The following is a 20543-nucleotide window of genomic DNA, read 5'->3' as shown; positions in this document are numbered from 1 at the left end:
CTATTCAGGCATATTTGGTCACTGTGACGCAACAGTTTGTTTACATGTAATATCTTCCACTCCTTTGTCTCATTTTGTCTCATTTTGTCCACCAGACGTTTTATACTGCGCGTGAATGCACAAAGGTGAGCTTTTGTTGATGTTATTGACTTGTTTGAGTGCTAATCAGGCATATTTGGTCACTGTGACGCCACAGTTTGTTTACATGTAATATCTTCCTCTCCTTTGTCTCATTTTGTCCACCAAACATTTTATACTGTGCGTGAATGCACAAAGGTGAGCTTTTGTTGATGTTATTGACTTGTTGGAGTGCTAATCGGGCATATTTGGTCACTGTGACGCAACAGTTTGTTTACATTTAAAATATGTCACTCCTTTGTCTCATTTTGTCTCATTTTGTCCACCAAACGTTTTATACTGTGCGTGAATGCACAAAGGTGAGCTTTTGTTGATGTTATTGACTTGTTGGAGTGCTAATCAGGCATATTTGGTCACTGTGACGCAACAGTTTGTTTACATGTAATATCTTCCACTCCTTTGTCTCATTTTGTCCACCAAACGTTTTATACTGTGCGTGAATGCACAAAGGTGAGCTTTTGTTGATGTTATTTACTTGTTGGAGTGCTATTCAGGCATATTTGGTCACTGTGACGCAACAGTTTGTTTACATGTAATATCTTCCACTCCTTTGTCTCATTTTGTCCACCAAAAGTTTTATACTGTGCGTGAATGCACAAAGGTGAGCTTTTGTTGATGTTTTTGACTTGTTGGATTGCTAATCGGGCATATTTGGTCACTGTGATGCAACAGTTTGTTTACATTTAATATCTTCCACTCCTTTGTCTCATTTTGTCCACCAAAAGTTTTATACTGTGCGTGAATGCACAAAGGTGAGCTTTTGTTGATGTTTTTGACTTGTTGGAGTGCTAATCGGGCATATTTGGTCACTGTGACGCAACAGTTTGTTTACATGTAATATCTTCCACTCCTTTGTCTCATGTTGTCTCATTTTGTCCACCAAACGTTTTATACTGTGCGTGAACGCACAAAGGTGAGCTTTTGTTGATGTTATTGACTTGTTGGAGTGCTAATCAGGCATATTTGGTCACTGTGACGCAACAGTTTGTTTACATTTAAAATCTTTCACTCTTTTGTCTCATTTTGTCCACCAAAAGTTTTGTACTGTGCGTGAATGCACAAAGGTGAGCTTTTGTTGATGTTTTTGACTTGTTGGATTGCTAATCGGGCATATTTGGTCACTGTGATGCAACAGTTTGTTTACATTTAATATCTTCCACTCCTTTGTCTCATTTTGTCCACCAAAAGTTTTATACTGTGCGTGAATGCACAAAGGTGAGCTTTTGTTGATGTTTTTGACTTGTTGGAGTGCTAATCGGGCATATTTGGTCACTGTGACGCAACAGTTTGTTTACATGTAATATCTTCCACTCCTTTGTCTCATGTTGTCTCATTTTGTCCACCAAACGTTTTATACTGTGCGTGAACGCACAAAGGTGAGCTTTTGTTGATGTTATTGACTTGTTGGAGTGCTAATCAGGCATATTTGGTCACTGTGACGCAACAGTTTGTTTACATTTAAAATCTTTCACTCTTTTGTCTCATTTTGTCCACCAAAAGTTTTATACTGTGCGTGAATGCACAAAGGTGAGCTTTTGTTGATGTTATTGACTTGTTGGAGTGCTAATCGGGCATATTTGGTCACTGTGATGCAACAGTTTGTTTACATGTACTATCTTCCACTCCTTCTTTCTCATTTTGTCCACCAAACGTTTTATACTGTGCGTGAATGCACAAAGGTGAGCTTTTGTTGATGTTATTGACTTGTTGGAGTGCTAATCGGGCATATTTGGTCAGTGCATGACTGCAAGCTAATCAATTGTGTACTCCCTCATCCCAGGAAGAATGCTTTGCGGAAATCTTTTATTTATAGATCTGTATCGCCCTGGAATAACCTGCCTCCAATTCTCGCTGGCATTGAAAGTAAACAGGTTTTTAAAAGGAAAGTAATATTTTATCTGAGTCTTTAAATTAGTTTGCTTGTTGATGATTTTTGTTATATTTATATGGTAATAATTATTCTGACTGTAAATTGTTTTTGTTTTCTTATTGATGCTTTTATTTTTTTTTGTATTGTGTAGTTATAATTATATGCTTTTACTTGTAATTGTATTGAGTTTGTGGACCCCAGGAAGCTTAGTGGGTTGTTGTGGCAACCAGCTAATGGGGATCCTTAATAAAAATCAAATGCTAACGTGGTATTTAGGCTCGCTGTATGTACATATTGCATCATACTCTAGAAAGAGGTTCCACAGCCTCCGTAGCGGAACCTCCAGGTTCTGTAGCAGCTTCTTCCCTCAGACCGTAAGACTCTTGAACGCATCAAAATAATCCCATCAATTCACCCCCAAAAGAATCAGAATAGTTTTTTATTGCCATCGTTTGAGAAGGGGTTCACAAACTAGGAATTTTACTTGGTGCAACATAAAACACAGAATAGAATAACATGAGCTGTAACTGAGCTATCAGATCTTGTTATTGTTCATGTGCCTTGATGGCCGAGGGGGGGGGGAACTGTTCAGGTGGTGGGAGGTGTGGGTCTGGATGGACCGTAGTCTCCTGCCTGAGGGGAGAGGGGAGAATAGTTTGTGTTCAGGGTGAGAAGAGTCAGCTGTGAAAGGGATTAACTGGCTGGAATATAAAGACAATATAACATACATCCATAAAGGTGTATGCATATGCAAAAGTGCAATATATTTATCTGTACAGTAATCTATTTATTTATATCTGCACCTTATTGCTCTTTTATCCTGCACTACAACCAGCTAATGCAACCAAATGTCCTTATCTGTACTGTAAAGTTCAAATTTAATAATAAAAGTAAGTCTAAGTCATTATGCCTCATTTGTAGCTATATTTGAGCTCATTTAATTAATATCCTTTACTTTTATCTTCTTTGTATTTAATTTATATTTGCATGTCTCATGACACATTATCTGTATGTAATATTGGCTGCATTTCTGATAGTTGTTTGTGTGCCGTGTTGTTCCAGACCACAGCAAATGTTGCAGTGTTGTTCCAGACCACAGCAAACATGACCTAGCTTGCCAAAATGTGTAATAAATCCATTAGAAGAAGACAGCCTGCAGTTTCCTTTAACTTGGACACACACTTCTATACCTTAGACCAGGGGTCACCAACGCGGTGCCCGCGGGCACCAGGTAGCCCGTAAGGACCAGATGAGTAGCCCGCCGGCCTGTTCTAAAAATAGCTCAAATAGCAGCACTTACCAGTGAGCTGCCTCTATTTTTTAAATTGTATTTATTTACTAGCAAGCTGGTCTCGCTTTGCCTGACATTTTTCATTCTAAGAGAGACAAAACTCAAATAGAATTTGAAAATCCAAGAAAATATTTTAAAGACTTGGTCTTCCCTTGTTTAAATAAATTCATTTATTTTTTTACTTTGCTTCTTATAACTTTCAGAAAGACAATTTTAGAGAAAAAATACAACCTTAACAATGATTTTAGGATTTTTAAACACATGTACCTTTTTACCTTTTAAATTCCTTCCTCTTCTTTCCTGACAATTTAAATCAATGTTCAAGTAAAAAAAATTTTTTATTGTAAACAATAATAAACACATTTTAATTTAATTCTTCATTTTAGCTTCTGCTTTTTCGACGAAGAATATTTGTGAAATATTTCTTTAAACTCATGATTAAAATTCTAAAAAAATATTCTGGAAAATCCAGAAAATCTGTAGAATCAAATTTAAATCTTATTTCAAAGTCTTTTGAATTTCCTTTAAAAAATTTATTCTGGAAAATCTAGAAGAAATAATGATTTGTCTTTGTTAGAAATATAGCTTGGTCCAATTTGTTATATATTCTAACAAAGTGCAGATTGGATTTTAACCTATTTAAAACATGTCATCAAAATTCTAAAATTAATCTTAATCAGGAAAAATTACTAATGATGTTCCATAAATTATTTTTTTTAAAGTTTTTCTCTTCTTTATTTCGGTTGAATTTTGAATTTTAAAGAGTCGAAATTGAAGATAAAATATGTTTTAAAATTTAATTGTCATTTTTTGTGTGTTTTCTCCTCTTTTAAACCGTTCAATTAAGTGTAAATATCATTAATTATTAATAATAACATAGAGTTAAAGGTAAATTGAGCAAATTGGCTATTTCTGACAATTTATTTAAGTGTGTATCAAACTGGTAGCCCTTCGCATTAATCACTACCCAAGAAGTAGCTCTTGGTTTCAAAAAGGTTGGTGACCCCTGCCTTTGGCCATTCTAAGACAGAAATTTCCAGGAGTTAACTCACTTTCTGAGAAGTTTTACTAATGTTTTCTAATGTTGTCAAAATGTGTAGAATAAATATTACATTTCAACATTTCTGTCAACGAAGATTTGCTTCAGCCTGTGACACATGGTCATTTTGATAGTAGGCTATAATAGCTAATATAGACACTTACAGTCGTGGTCAAAAGTGTACATACACTTGTAAAGAACATCATGTCATGGCTGTCTTGAGTTTCCAATCATTTCTACAACTCTTATTTTTTTTGTGATAGATTCATAAAGTTTGCTTCTTTTATGAATTTATTATGGGTCTACTGAAAATGTGAGGGTCAAAAGTATACATACAGCAATGTTAATATTTGCTTACATGTCCCTTGGCAAGTTTACCTGCAATAAGGCGCTTTTGGTAGCCATCCACAAGCTTCTGCTGGAATTTTTGACCACAAAATTGGTGCAGTTCAGCTAAATGTGTTGCTTTTCTGACATGGACTTCTTTCTTCAGCATTGTCCACACTCCGGGAAGGCCATTCTAAAACCTTCATTCTAGCCTGATTTAGCCATTCCTTTACCACTTTTGAGGTGTGTTTGGGGTCATTGTCCTGTTGGAACACCCAACTGCGCCCAAGACCCAACCTCCGGGCTAAAGATTTTAGCTTGTCCTGAAGAATTTGGAGGTAATCCTCCTTTTTCCATTGTCCCATTTACTCTCTGTAAAGCACCAGTACCATTGGCAGCAAAACAGGCCCAGAGCATAATACTACCACCACCATGCTTGACGGTAGGGATGGTGTCCCTGGGATTAAAGGCCTCACCTTTTCTCCTCCAAACATATTGCTGGGTTTTGTGGCCAAACAGCTCCATTTGTGTTTCATCTGACCACAGAACTTTCCTCCAGAAGGTCTTATCTTTGTCTATATGATTTTAGATGAAACAGTTGGGTGTTCCAACAGGACAATGACCCCAAACACACGTCAAAAGTGGTAAAGGAATGGCTAAATCAGGCTAGAATGAATGAAAGTCCTGACTTAAAGGTGTGGACAATGCTGAAGAAACAAGTCCATGTCAGGAAAGCAACACATTTAGCTGAACTGCACCAATTTTGTGGTCAAAAATTCCAGCAGAAGCTTGTGGATGGCTACCAAAAGTGCCTTATTGCAGGTAAACTTGCCAAGGGACATGTAAGCAAATATTAACATTGCTGTATGTATACTTTTGACCCTCACCTTTTCAGTAGACCCATAATAAATTCATAAAAGAAGCAAACTTCATGAATGTTTTTTGTGACCAACAAGTATGTGCTCCAATCACTCTATCACAAAAAAATAAGAGTTGTAGAAATGGCATACTTGGTCAACAGCCATACAGGTCACACTGAGGGTGACGTATAAACAACTTTAACACTGTTACAAATATGCGCCACACTGTGAACCCACACCAAACAAGAATGACCAACACATTTCGGGAGAACATCCGCACCGTAAAAACAACATAAACACAACAGAACAAATACCCAGAACCCCTTGCAGCACTAACTCTTCCGGGACGCTACAATATACACCCCCCGCTACCACCAAACCCCGCCCACCCGAGCCCCGACATTAATGAACTAGCATCCCAGAAAAGATGGCAGGTATCTGGCTTCGGCACATCAGATTAGATCAGTGTGTTGCAAACTGAGCAGTTTAAAGTCCTGAATGGTTGGTTTATTCATTATTTTATTTTCTAATTTATTAGCCTGTGGAAAAATTTAAAGGCCTACTGAAATGATTTTTTGTTATTTAAACGGGACTAGCAGATCCATTCTATGTGTCATACTTGATCATTTCGCGATATTGCCATATTTTTGCTGAAAGGATTTAGTAGAGAAAATCGACGATAAAGTTCGCAACTTTTGCTCGCTGATAAAAAAAAATCCTTGCCTGTAGCGGAAGTAGCGTGACGTCACAGGAGCTAGTATTCCTCACAATTCCCCGTTGTTTACAATGGAGCGAGAGAGATTCGGACCGAGAAAGTGATGATTACCCCATTAATTTGAGCGAGGATGAAAGATTCGTAGATGAGGAACGTTACAGTGAAGGACTTGAGAGGCAGTGCAGGACGCATCTTTTTTCGCTCTGACCGTAACTTAGGTACAAGCTGGCTCATTGGATTCCACACTCTCCTTTTTCTATTGTAGATCACGGATTAGTATTTTAAACCACCTGGGATACTATATCCTCTTGAAAATGAGAGTCGAGAACGCGAAATGGACGTTCAGTGCCTTTTATCTCCACGACAATACATCGGCGAAATGCTTTAGCTACGAGCTAACGTGATAGCATCGTGCTTTAACTGCATGTAGAAACAAAAAAATAAAGGATAGAAGGAAGTATAGATAGAAAATCAACAATACTATTAAACCGTGGACATGTAAATACACGGTTAATGCTTTCCAGGCTGGCGAAGGTTAACAATGCTGTGCTAACGACGCCATTGAAGCTAACTTAGCAACTTAGCAACGGGACCTCACAGAGCTATGCTAAAAACATTAGCTCTCCACCTACGCCAGCCAGCCCTCATCTACTCATCAACACCCGTGCTCACCTGCGTTCCAGCGATCGGCAGAAGGACGAAGGACTTCACCCGATGCGTTTGGCGGCCCGGAGACGTAGGAAGTCAAGGTGAAGTCGGCGGCTAGCGCGGCTAGCGCTCCAACAAAGTCCTCCTGGTTGTGTTGCTGTAGTCCGCTGCTAATACACAGATCCCACCTACAACTGTCTTCTTTGCAGCCTTCATTGTTCATTAAAAAAATTGCAAAAGATGTCCAGAATACTGTGGAATTATGAAATGAAAACAGAGCTTTTTGTATAGGATTCTACGGGGTACCATAACTTACGTTACTCGGACTTCGTCACGCGCATACGTCATCATACCGCGATGTTTCAGCCGGATATTTCCCGGGAATTTTAAAATGTCACTTTATAAGTTAACCCGGCCGTATTGGCATGTGTTGCAATGTTAAGATTTCATCATTGATATATAAACTATCAGACTGCGTGGTCGCTAGTAGTAGGTTTCAGTAGGCCTTTAATATACATTGATGTTTTTTCGTTTGTTTTTTTGAAAGTTGATTTTGCACTATTAAGTTATACAAGCGTTGCTCGTTCCATATTCAGTGTTAAAGCAAATCAGTGTAGCAAACTGAGCGATAATTAGCGTTTTATTCATGCACTTTCTCTTGCTACTTCAAGGCTTGAATGTTTGATTTATTCATTATTGTTATTTTATTTTCAAATGTATTATTAGCCTGTGGAAAAAGTTTATTTTGATATTTACCTCAGAAGGCTGCAAATAGAAAAGAGGCATGACATTTTTATTTACATTTTATTTGATATGCCATTGATATTTTTGAATTATTATGATTTGAAACTGGATTTTGCATGTCACTATAAAGTTATATAAGCCTTGCTTGTTCAATATTCAACGCAAAACTTGTTTGGGTCCCTATTAAAAGGTTAATTTGTTCAACTTTGGCCCGCGGCTTTGTTCAGTTTTACATTTTGAGTACGACACCCCTGGCTTACTGTATCCCTTTTCCTCTTCTTGTCTTCTTTCAGTGTGCTGTTTTGTGGTTCACAAGCGGTGCCACGAGTTTGTAACCTTCTCCTGTCCCGGAGCTGATAAAGGTCCCGACACAGACGTAAGTTTTGCTGTTTCACTTTCTACCAGTTCCTTCTACTCTATTGTGTCTGTCACTCGCTGGCCGCTTCGGTTATTTCCTACGTGTCAAAGTCAAGGCCCCCGGGATGATATTTGATTAGTATTAGAACCGGTCTGCTGCTGTTTCGCACGCACCAATACTCCGTCAGTGTTGGCGCTAGGAATTTTCAAAATGGGGTCCCACAGTAGGGATGATACTCGAAACCGGGTTTTCCCGGATGTTCGATAAGAAAAGAACCGAGTCCTCGGACTCGAATCCCTTTTTGAGAACCGGTACCCGTTATCGAGACCACTATAGTAAAGGAAAAGAGTTGGTTCTTTATTCGAATCCGTCCCGACCAGAAATGCTCCGTGTGACATCACAAGAAATGACGTCACGTAGCTCAGTCATTAGGCGCAGATAGCGAAAGCAGGAAAAACAATGGACCGGAAAAAGCACTCCAAGGTGTAATGAAGTTCAAAATAAAAGGTATAATCCAATGAATAACTTTACTGAGAGATTTGAGCAGGGTACAAACTCATGACGAAAACTTTTACGACCAACCGGAAACATAGCAACCAGGCTAGCAACGCACCTCCTTTACGGCAGCTGTCGCAACGTTCTTAAAGCAACCGCAGCACATACATATATGACATTTCCTTGTAAACAAAACAAAATCACACTGTGTATGTGTTGTCTGTCTAATTATAAATAATGCAGACGAGGCGTGTTGGCTGAGTTCTTGACGTTTACTTTCACAGCGTGCTTATAACCTCATTCTTAGCTGCCGGGTGACGATATCCAACAACACTTTTCGGGGCTACCGCGCATGCTCGTCACTCCCGTTGCATGCTGGGTAGTGTAGTTGTTATATTCCCTAGCTCATAACATCTTTCCCCCTATAAAGAAATAATGTTAACTCAAAGTGTATTTCTTTTTTTAGCTTTAACTTTTTATTTTTTAGCATTGTAACCACATTTGCAAACAACTTTTCTCTTCATAGAATTTTCTGTCAATAAAGAAATAAAGTGCAAACGTGTCAAAGCATCATAACAAACAGTTATGTTCCAATAGCAGCAGAAGTGCACTTTTTGGAGAGCTGTATTATTTCCAGTTTTGTGCCCAAGGGACTGATTTTATTTAACACTATATTATTATTTATACACCTATAGTGATCACAGAGACAGGTTGTTTTTGTGTTACTGTATAGATTTGTTTTTCTGAAAAATCCCCCCTAATATACTTTGGGTAACAACAGTCAATATTTATTTTTTTTATTTTATTTTTTTAGGGGGGTAACAGTCAATATTTATTTATTAGATTAAATTGTTTTCCTATATAATAAAAGTGATCTTTTGTTAAACCAAATATTGTGTTTTTTTCCATATACAACAACCTATCTGGACTCCATAAGAGAATCGATAAGGAATCGGTTCGATAAGAGGATTCGATAATAGGCTCGAACTCGATAATTTCTTATCAAACATCATCCCTATCCCACAGTACATTTTTGGGGTCCCACTTTTTTGTAAGCGTTTTGACAACAAATGATGAATGTATGCATTATCATGTTATATCTCACATTCTATATTGTGCTTTGGAAAAAGGTTGTCATAAACGTTACTTCATTCATTCTAAAAATAACACAAAATAAAACACATTTTTATGCATATGTAAATGTATTCAGTTATAAACATTCGTTCACTTTCTTCTTTCCTTCATGGATCTAAACTTTACCGTTGCCGGTATTTTTTTCCCGATATTTTTATTAGAGATGTCCGATAATATCGGCGGTATTATTATTATAGAGGTTTATTAGAAATAGGGACAGATACAGAAACACAGATATCTGAAACAGTTATCCAATGTATGCATCATAGTGTTTGTAGCCAAAGCTCATTTACAACACTTGTCCCCAACAACAACAACAACAACACAGATCTAACATCATTAAAATAGGAAAATAAAAAATATTGTATTTATCGGCCGATAAATGCTTTAAAATGTAATATCGTAAATTATCGGTATCGGTTTCACAAAGTAAAATGTATGACTTTTTAAGACGCCGCTGTGTACACGGACGTAGGGAGAAGTACAGAGCGCCTATAAACCATAAAGGCACTGCCTTTGCGTGCCGGCCCAGTCACATAATATCTACGGCTTTTTACACACACAAGTGAATGCAACACATACTTGGTCAACAGCCATACAGGTCACACTGAGGGTAGCCGTATAAACAACTTTAACACTGTTACAAATATGTGAACCCACACCAAACAAGAATGACAAACACATTTCGGGAGAGCATCAACATAAACACAACAGAACAAATACCCAGAACCCCTGGCAGCACTAACTCTTCCGGGACGCTACAATATACAACCCCGCCCACCTCAACCTCCTCATGCTCTCTCCGGGAGAGCATGTCCCAAATTCCAAGCTGCTGTTTTGAGGCATGTTAAAAAAAAATAATGCACTTTGTGACTTCAATAATAAATATGGCAGTGCCATGTTGGCACTTTTTTATCCCATAACTTGAGTTGATTTATTTTGGAAAACCTTGTTACATTGTTTAATGCATCCAGCGGGGCATCACAACATAATAATGTGTTAATTCCACCACTGTATATATCGGTATCGGTTGATATCGGAATCCGTGATTAAGAGTTGGACAATATCGGAATATCGGCAAAAAAAGCCATTATCGTACATCTCTAATTTTTATTGTAATATTTTCAGACCGCGTTTGTTCTATTTTTGGCCAAAGTAAGACAAAGAAAACAATCTGACGTTGTCTTCATTTTTTAGCTTTAAGGCCTTGATTTTAATAGACCGGCCCGAGTGTGCACACATTTTCCTCCATGTGGCCCCTGAGATAAAATGACTTTGACACCCCTGAGTTATTTGAATTGTGCGGAATTGATTGTAGATTATTTGGGTTTTGAAGCACATAAAATGAAAATGGAGCGCAGTAATCTGGGATACAGCAGTTTTAGACAAACTAATTTTCATAGTCGAATCTAATTCGGATAAGATTAGACAAAATGTTTGCTACAAGTACCGCTATCAAGAGCACAGCTAACGGGGATATTCAGGAATGCTGAGGTCTCGTATGCAAATGTGTCCACATCAAAGCACTCGGATAAACAAAGAAACACGGTAGAGAGTGGGTAGTTAAGTGAAGTCCTCGGATCGGCCCCCGTCAGGGTTGGCTTTGGCTGTAGCTTAGGTTAGGTTACTTTATTAGTACCTGAAGGTAAACTCGTTTTGCAGCCAGCAAGATCAGGACATCCTTTTAAAGGCCTACTGAAATGAATTTTTTTTAAATTTAAACAGGAATAGCAGATCCATTCTATGTGTCATACTTGATCATTTCGCGATATTGCCATATTTTTGCTGAAAGGATTTAGTAGAGAACATCGACGATAAAGTTCGCAACTTTATGTCGCTGATAAAAAAAAAGCCTTGCCTATACCGGAAGTAGCGTGACGTCACAGGTTGAAGGGCTGCTCACATTTACCCATTGTTTACACCAGCAGCGAGAGAGATTCGGATCGAGAAAGCGACGATTACCCCATTAATTTGAGCCAGGATGAAAGATTCGTAGATGAGGAACGTGAGAGTGAAGGACTAGAGTGCAGTGCGGGACGTATCTTTTTTCGCTCTGACCGTAATTTAGGTACAAGCTGGCTCATTGGATTCCACACTCTCTCCTTTTTCTATTGTGGATCACGGATTTGTATTTTAAACCACCTCGGATACTATATCCTCTTGAAAATGAGAGTCGAGAACGCGAAATGGACATTCACAGTGACTTTTATCTCCACGACAATACATCGACGAAGCTCTTTAGCTACTGAGCTAACGTGATAGCATCGGGCTCAAATGCAGATAGAAACAAAAGAAATAAATCCCTGACTGGAAGAATAGACAGAAGATCAACAATACTATTAAACCATGGACATGTAAATACACTGTTAATAATTTCCAGCTTGGCGAAGCTTAAAAATGCTGTTGCTAACGACGCCATTGAAGCTAACTTAGCACCGAACCTCACAGAGCTATGCTAAAAACATTAGCTATCCACCTACGCCAGCCAGCCCTCATCTGCTCATCAACACCCGTGCTCACCCGTGCTCACCTGCGTTCCAGCGATCGACGGAAGGACGAAGGACTTCACCACGATCATCCGTGCGGTCGGCGGCTAGCGTCGGATAGCCCGTCTGCTATCCAAGTCAAAGTCCTCCTGGTTGTGTTGCTGCAGCCAGCCGCTAATACACCGATCCCACCTACAGCTTTCTTCTTTGCAGTCTTCATTGTTCATTAAACAAATTGCAAAAGATTCACCAACACAGATGTCCAGAATACTGTGGAATTTTGAGATGAAAACAGAGCTTTTTTGTATTGGATTCAATGGTGTCCGAATACTTCCGTTTAACTAGTGACGTCACGCGCATACGTCATCATACATAGACGTTTTCAACCGGAAGTTTAGCGGGAAATTTAAAATGTCACTTTATAAGTTAACCCGGCCGTATTGGCATGTGTTGCAATGTTAAGATTTCATCATTGATATATAAACTATCAGACTGCGTGGTCGCTAGTAGTGGCTTTCAGTAGGCCTTTAAACACTTCTGACCACGACTGTACATCCCTACTCACACCTGAGGTACTATGTTGTTGTACTCACACCTGCGTGAGGTACTATGTTGTTGTACTCACACCTGAGTGAGGTACTATGTTGTTGTACTCACACCTGAGTGAGGTACTATGTTGTTGCTACTGTTTTCCATCAGCACATCAGGTGCAACAACATTGGACCTTATTAGCGTCTCTTTCCCACAATCCTCGCAGGGTGTTGACATCTGACCCCTGTGCTCCTCCCCCACCCCTGTCGGGGGAAATGTTATCTATGTTTGGATTGTGCGTGTGACGGCAGCTCGTACACGCCACAGTTGACCTCGAGCTCGCTCTCCCCGCCGGTCATTAACGAAGAGGTGGAGGTCAAGCAGACCCCACGGCTGACCTTTTTTTTTTGTGTCTGCAGTCTATTAACCCCACGGGGACGGGATGTGCGTAGTATGTTATTGTCGTGACTATTATGTAGTATTGGACTATGCTATTTTAATGATTACATGTTATTATGACAACATTTAGTATTTTGCAGTTTCCTTTTTTTATACAGTAGCACCTCAACTTACAAGTTAATTTGGTTGTGTGACAGAGCTCTTAACTCAAAACAATGATATGTATCTCAAACATCTATTGAAATTATTTGAAAATTGGTTGTTGGCCCCCACAAAACAGCAATTTAACATGTAACATGCCTTTTAAAGGGTCACATTATGATTTATTTTTCTACATTTAAAACCCTTTATGCGGCCGGTCTCTACATCTTTCTAAGTCATTGGTGTCTGTGTGAGTGACGAGAAGAAAAGCTTGGCTTGTTAGCGGGCTGAAACAAAGGAAAACATCTGCGGCGAGGCCACCCCTCATATGCCGTGGAGGATAACAAGTTGTGTGCCCTTGCACGAAGCAGAAAAGAGCACAATAGATCAGTGGTCCCCAACCTTTTTGTAGCTGGGGACCGGTCAACTCTTGAAAATTTGTCCCACGGACCGGGGGGTATTTTTTTTATTTATTTATTTATTTTTTTTCCCCCATAAAGAAATACAATCATGTGTGCTTACGGACTGTATCCCTGCAGACTGTATTGATCTATATTGATATATAATGTATATATTGTGTTTTTTATGTTTATTTAACTAAAAAAAAAAAAAAAAAATTTTTTTTTTTTTTTTAGTGAATTTTTTTTTTTTTTTTTTTTTTTTTTTTTTTTTTTTGATTTCTTGCGCGGCCCGGTACCAATCGGTCTGCGGACCGGTACCAATCGGTCTGCGGACCGGTACCGGGCCGCGGCCCAGTGGTTTGGGACCACTGCAATAGATAATAACTATAGACGGCCTTTAAGCATAAAAGTTGTGTGATAACGTATATATAATTATTCTATCAATGGGATTGTCCATCCATCCATTTTCTACCGCTTGTCCCTTTTGGGGTCACGGGGGGCGCTGGAGCCTATCTCAGCTGCGTTCGGGCGGAAGGCAGGGTACACCCTGGACAAGTCGCCACCTCATCGCTGTCATGATCTGTGGTCTGGATCATGTTTTTTGTCATTTTCTGGTTGTTTAAGACTCTTTTAGTTCCTGTTTACGCTCCCTTGTTTGTTTAGTCACCATGGCGACTCATTTGTTTTCACCTGTCTCATTTGTTCGGATCACACCTGTCGCTAATCAGAGACTACTATCTAAGCCTGGCGACATTGTTCATTTCATGCTCGGTTTTGACTAGGGATGTCCGATAATGGCTTTTTGCCGATATCCCGATATTGTCCAACTCTTTAATTACCGATACCGATATCAACCAATACCGATACTGATATATACAGTTGTGGAATTAACACATTATTATGCCTAATTTGGACAACCTGGTATGGTGAAGATAAGGTACTTTTTTTAAAAAAAATTAATAAAATAAAATAAGATAAATAAATTAAAAACATTTTCTTGAATAAAAAAGAAAGTAAAACAATATAAAATCAGTTACATAGAAACTAGTAATTAATGAAAATTAGTAAAATTAACTGTTAAAGGTTAGTACTATTAGTGGACCAGCAGCACGCACAATCATGTGTGCTTACGGACTGTATCCCTTGCAGACTGTATTGATATATATTGATATATAATGTAGGAACCACAATATTAATAACAGAAGGAAACAACCCTTTTGTGTGAATGAGTGTAAATGGGGGAGGGAGGTTTTTTGGGTTGGTGCACTAATTGTAAGTGTATCTTGTTTTTTATGTTGATTTAATAAAATTTTTTAAAAAAAACGATACCGATAATAAAAAAAACGATACCAATAATTTCCGATATTACCTTTTAAAGCATTTATCGGCCGGCCGATATTATCGGACATCTCTAGTTTTGACTTTTCTTGCCATAGTTTATGCTGTTCCATTCATGCCGTGTCCAGTAAGTCTCTTTTGTTTCATGTCCATAGTTCTTGCTATTTGTTTCAAGCCACAGTTCAGTGAGTTTTTTTCATGTTTTTAGTTTCATGGTTCATGTCCATAGTTTATGCTAAGTCTTAGCTTTTGTTTCCTGCGTTAAGCTTGTCTTCGCCTTGAGCGCTTTTTGTAGTACTTTGAGTTTGAATAATGAAATAATGTTCCTACCTACAAGCCTTGTCCAGTATAGTCCGATTGCATCCCGGGAGAACAATCCTCGCAGTAGGCTGCGAAAAACCCCTCGTCTTGACAGTCGCAGGGCCAATGGGGATTGTGCTGAGCATTTTTATTTCCCCTCGGGGATTATTCAAGTACAAACCCCGTTTCCATATGAGTTGGGAAATGGTGTTAGATGTAAATATAAACGGAATACAATGATTTGCAAATCATTTTCAACCCATATTCAGTTTAATATGCTACAAAGACAACATATTTGATGTTCAAACTGATAAACATTTTAACTTTAGAATTTGATGGCAGCAACACGTGACAAAGAAGTTGGGAAAGGTGGCAATAAATACTGATAAAGTTGAGGAATGCTCATCAAACACTTATTTGGAACATCCCACAGGTGTGCAGGCTAATTGGGAACAGGTGGGTGCCATGATTGGGTATAAAAGTAGATTCCATGAAATGCTCAGTCATTCACAAACAAGGATGGGGCGAGGGTCACCACTTTGTCAACAATTGCCTGAGCAAATTGTTGAACAGTTTAAGAAAAACCTTTCTCAAGCAGCTATTGCAAGGAATTTAGGGATTTCACCATCTACGCTCCGTAATATCATCAAAGGGTTCAGAGAATCTGGAGAAATCACTGCACGTAAGCAGTGACTTTCCATCCCTCAGGCTGTACTGCATCAACAAGCGACATCAGTGTGTAAAGGATATCACCACATGGGCTCAGGAACACTTCAGAAACCCACTGTCAGTAACTGCAGTTGGTCGCTACATCTGTAAGTGCAAGTTAACTCTCCTATGCAAGGCGAAAACCGCTTATCAACAACACCCAGAAACGCCGTCGGCTTAGCTGGGCCCGAGCTCATCTAAGACGGACTGATACAAAGTGGGAAAGTGTTCTGTGGTCTGACGAGTCCACATTTCAAATTGTTTTTGGAAACTGGACGTCGTGTCCTCCGGACCAAAGAGGAAAAGAACCATCCGGATTGTTATAGGCGCAAAGTGTAAAAGCCAGCATGTGTGATGGTATGGGGGTGTATTAGTGCCCAAGACATGGGTAACTTACACATCTGTGAAGGCGCCATTAATGCTGAAAGGTACATACAGCTTTTGGAGCAACATATGTTGCCATCCAAGCAACGTTACCATGGACGCCCCTGCTTATTTCAGCAACACAATGCCAAGCCACGTGGCTTCATAGTAAAAGAGTGCGGGTACTAGACTGGCCTGCCTGTAGTCCAGACCTGTCTCCCATTGAAAATGTGTTTGGCATTATGAAGCCTAAAATAGCACAAGGGAGACCCCCGGACTGTTGAACAACTTAAGCTGTACATCAAGCAAGAATGAGAAAGAATTCCACCTGAGAAGCTTCAAAAATGTGTCTCCTCAGTTCCCAAACCTTTACTGAGTGTTGTTAAAAGGAAAGGCCATGTAACACAGTGGTGAACATGCCCTTTCCAAACTACTTTGGCACGTGTTGCAGCCATGAAATCCTAAGTTAATTATTATTTGCAAAAAATATGTTGTCTTTGTAGCGCATTCAACTGAATATGGCTTGAAAAGGATTTGCAAATCATTGTATTCCGTTTATATTTACATCTAACACAATTTCCTAACTCATATGGAAACGGGGTTTGTATTTCTGACTCTGATTCTGAATAGGCTATCATCCGTGAATATACTCGGATTGGTGAAACTGCAACTTGACCCGTCTTTAAGTGGTAAGATGAAGTCACATATCAATCTGATGGGCTCGTGAGCGATTATGACTCATAAGCATCCAACCATGTCACCACTACTCCTCCATCTCTGGCCGTCAGCTTCTGAATCAGAGAGGTGTCATCACTTTATCGGTCACACACACACACACACACACACACACACACACACACACACACACACACACACGTCGTTGCCCTCTTTTTCGCTCAGCGCTTGACCCCCGTGTGCGCCCGAGCTGTCGCGTGAACGCCGTCATCCGCCCGCTTTGATCCGCTCCCAGATCGCCGTGTCGGACGCGGCCAGATGTGGGCATTAGCATTTGAGTGAAAAGGGGCTTTCATTCAGCCCATTGTGGAGTGGAGGTGGGAAATAATGCGGCATTATCAGTCAAGGACCACTCCGGAATTAGTGACTCATCCGTAGAGGAATAAAAAAATGTGTCCCTGGGCCACGTTTCGGGCGCACAAAAAGACCTCCGTCTTTTTAAGACGCGCACACGTGGTGTCTCTTGCTAATCTGTCTTTTTTCATATGACTTCATGTCACTGATAGATTTTCAGGCTCACTGACTGCAGCGTGGATTACGTTTGGTATGTTTCCCTGACTCGCTTTGGAAAATCCTCTTCCCCAACCATCTGTCTTTTGCCCTGATGATCAACACGGCGCTGGCGTGTGTTCGCTCATTTTGGCTCACGTGTCGCTCTGCCTTGCGCCACAATTTGGAGGAGGCTTTTTTTTTAAGTGAGGTTTCTTTCTCGTGTGTTTTTCCTCAACGGACATGGCACTTTGAAATACGTTGGAGTAGTGTCCGGTTCAAACACCGAACTATCTATTAGACAAGTGTTACGTCGACCAGCGTTCCTCCAATGGGGAATTCAAATTGCTAGTCTCTCCAGATTCTTTTTATGGCAATAAGCTGATGTTTATATTCAATCACCAGGCAGTATTTGGTATTTTGTAGTTTATTCTCAAAGCTTAGAGGACAAACCTGAGACCAACCCAGTACACAAGCGTTCCCCAGCCCGGTCCAGATCGGTCTCGCGAGTCCTCTCTTCCCCGGACACACACAAGACAAGAAGGAATCAGGCAGAGTTTAATTTTACTCATGGGGAGAGACATATGGGGCTGCACACTCAGTTACAGTTTCACCCTACGCTCTAAGGCAGTGGTCCCCAACCACCGGGCCGCGGATCGATTGGTACCGGGCCGCACAGTAAATAAAAAAAAAATAAATAAATTATTAAATCAACATAAAAAACACAAGATACACTTACAATTAGTGCACCAACCCAAAAAACCTCCCTCCCCCATTTACACTCATTCACACAAAAGGGTCGTTTCTTTCTGTTATTAATATTTCTGGTTCCTACATTATATATCAATAGTCTGCAGGGATACAGTCCGTAAGCACACATGATTGCATTATTTTAAGACGAAAAAATAAAAAATACGGAGCGTAGACGGTGAAATCCCCAAAATCCCTAAATTCCTTGCAATAGCTGCTTGAGAAATGTTGTTCTTAAACAATTTGCTCAGGCATTTGTTGACAAAGTGGTGACCCTCGACCCGTCCTCGTTTGTGAATGACTGAGCATTTCATGGAAGCTGCTTTTATACCCAATCATGGCACCCACCTGTTCCCAATTAGCCTGTTCACCTGTGGGATGTTCCAAATAAGTCTTTGATGAGCATTCCTCAACTTTCTGTCTTTTTTGCCACTTGTGCCAGCTTTTTTGAAACATGTTGCAGGCATCAAATTCCAAATGAGCTAATATTTGCAAAATATAACGTTTTCCAGTTGGAACGTTAAATATCTTGTCTTTGTAGTCTATTCAATTGAATATAAGTTGAAAAGGATTTGCAAATCATTGTATTCTCTTTTTATTTACCATTTACACAACGTGACAACTTCACTGCTTTTGGGGTTTGTATGTAACACCATATTATTACATTTATGTAGCATTGTCCCTAAAAAGGATGAAATTGCTAAATGTGAGCAGCACCTGTGTCAGACGCTGTATAATCAGCACTGACTCACTGGCTCACACAGGTTAAACCCTCACAAGTCCTCAGCCTCCATCAACATAAACAAGTAGCACCACCTCCAGCACTTCTGCTCCTCGTGGTTGTGATCATCTGCATTCTGCTCTGCTCATAATTGGAGAGTTGCAAACGATACCGTGGGCCCTAATTGCTGCCGAGATGACACGGAGATTGCAGAGAAAAGAGGACTGACAGGTTTATTGTACACCTTACTATCCTGTTCATCTTTATTATACACCTTACTATCCTGTTCATCTTTATTATACACCTTACTATCTTGTTGTACTTTATTATACACCTTACTATCCTGTTCATCTTTATTATACACCTTACTATCCTGTTCTACTTTTTTATACACCTTATTATCCTGTTCTACTTTATTATACACCTTACTATCCTGTTCTACTTTATTATACACCTTACTATCCTGTTCTACTTTATTATACACCTTTATATCCTGTTCATCTTTATTATACACCTTATTATCCTGTTCTACTTTATTATACACCTTACTATCCTGTTCATCTTTATTATACACCTTATTATCCTGTTCTACTTTATTATACACCTTACTATCCTGTTCATCTTTATTATACACCTTATTCTGTTCTACTTTATTATACACCTTACTATCCTGTTCTACTTTATTATACACCTTACTATCCTGTTCAACTTTAGTATGCACCTTACTTTCCTGTTCAACTTTATTATACACCTTATTATCCTGTTCTACTTTATTATACACCTTACCATCCTATTCTACTTTATTATACACCTTAATATCCTGTTCATCTTTATTATACACCTTATTATCCTGTTCTACTTTATTATACACCTCTACTATCCTGTTCTACTTTATTATACACCTTACTGTCCTGTTCTACTTTATTATACACCTTACTATCCTGTTCAACTTTATTATACACCTTACTATCCTGTTCAACTTTATTATACACCTTACTATCCTGTTCAACTTTGTTATACACCTTACTATCCTGTTCAACTTTATTATACACCTTACTATCCTGTTCATCTTTATTATACACATTATCCTGTTCTACTTTATTATACACCTTACTATCCTGTTCATCTTTATTATACACATTATCCTGTTCTACTTTATTATACGCCTTACTATCCTGTTCTACTTTATTATACACCTTACTATCCTGTTCTACTTTATTATACACCTTACTATCCGTTTCAACTTTATTATACACCTCTACTATCCTGTTCAACTTTAGTATGCACCTTACTATCCTGTTCAACTTTAGTATGCACCTTACTATCCTGTTCAACTTTAGTATGCACCTTACTAGTCTGTTCAACTTTATTATACGCCTTACTATCCTGTTCAACGTTATTATACGCCTTACTATCCTGTTCAACGTTATTATACGCCTTACTACCCTGTTCAACTTTATACACCTTACTATCCTGTTCATCTTTATTATACACTTTACTATCCTGTTCAACGTAATTATACACTGTACTATCCTGTTCAACTTTATTATACACCTTACTAT

General features: G+C 39.1%; 1 protein-coding gene across 1 annotated transcript in view; it reads left to right on the top strand.

Annotated features, from left to right (window-relative positions):
- Positions 1-20543, top strand: part of LOC133642937 (protein kinase C alpha type-like) — a 175606-nt gene that overhangs the window by 93962 nt on the left and 61101 nt on the right. Inside the window, exon 3 of the mRNA XM_062037360.1 lies at positions 7926-8008. Within this exon, the coding sequence (XP_061893344.1) occupies positions 7926-8008 (83 nt within the window). The remainder of the gene's footprint in view (positions 1-7925; positions 8009-20543) is intronic.

Source organism: Entelurus aequoreus, linkage group LG25 (assembly GCF_033978785.1).
Source record: "Entelurus aequoreus isolate RoL-2023_Sb linkage group LG25, RoL_Eaeq_v1.1, whole genome shotgun sequence".
NCBI lineage: Eukaryota > Metazoa > Chordata > Actinopteri > Syngnathiformes > Syngnathidae > Entelurus > Entelurus aequoreus.
The sequence above is the reverse complement of the archived record's forward strand: the minus strand, read 5'-3'. Positions and strand labels throughout refer to the sequence as shown.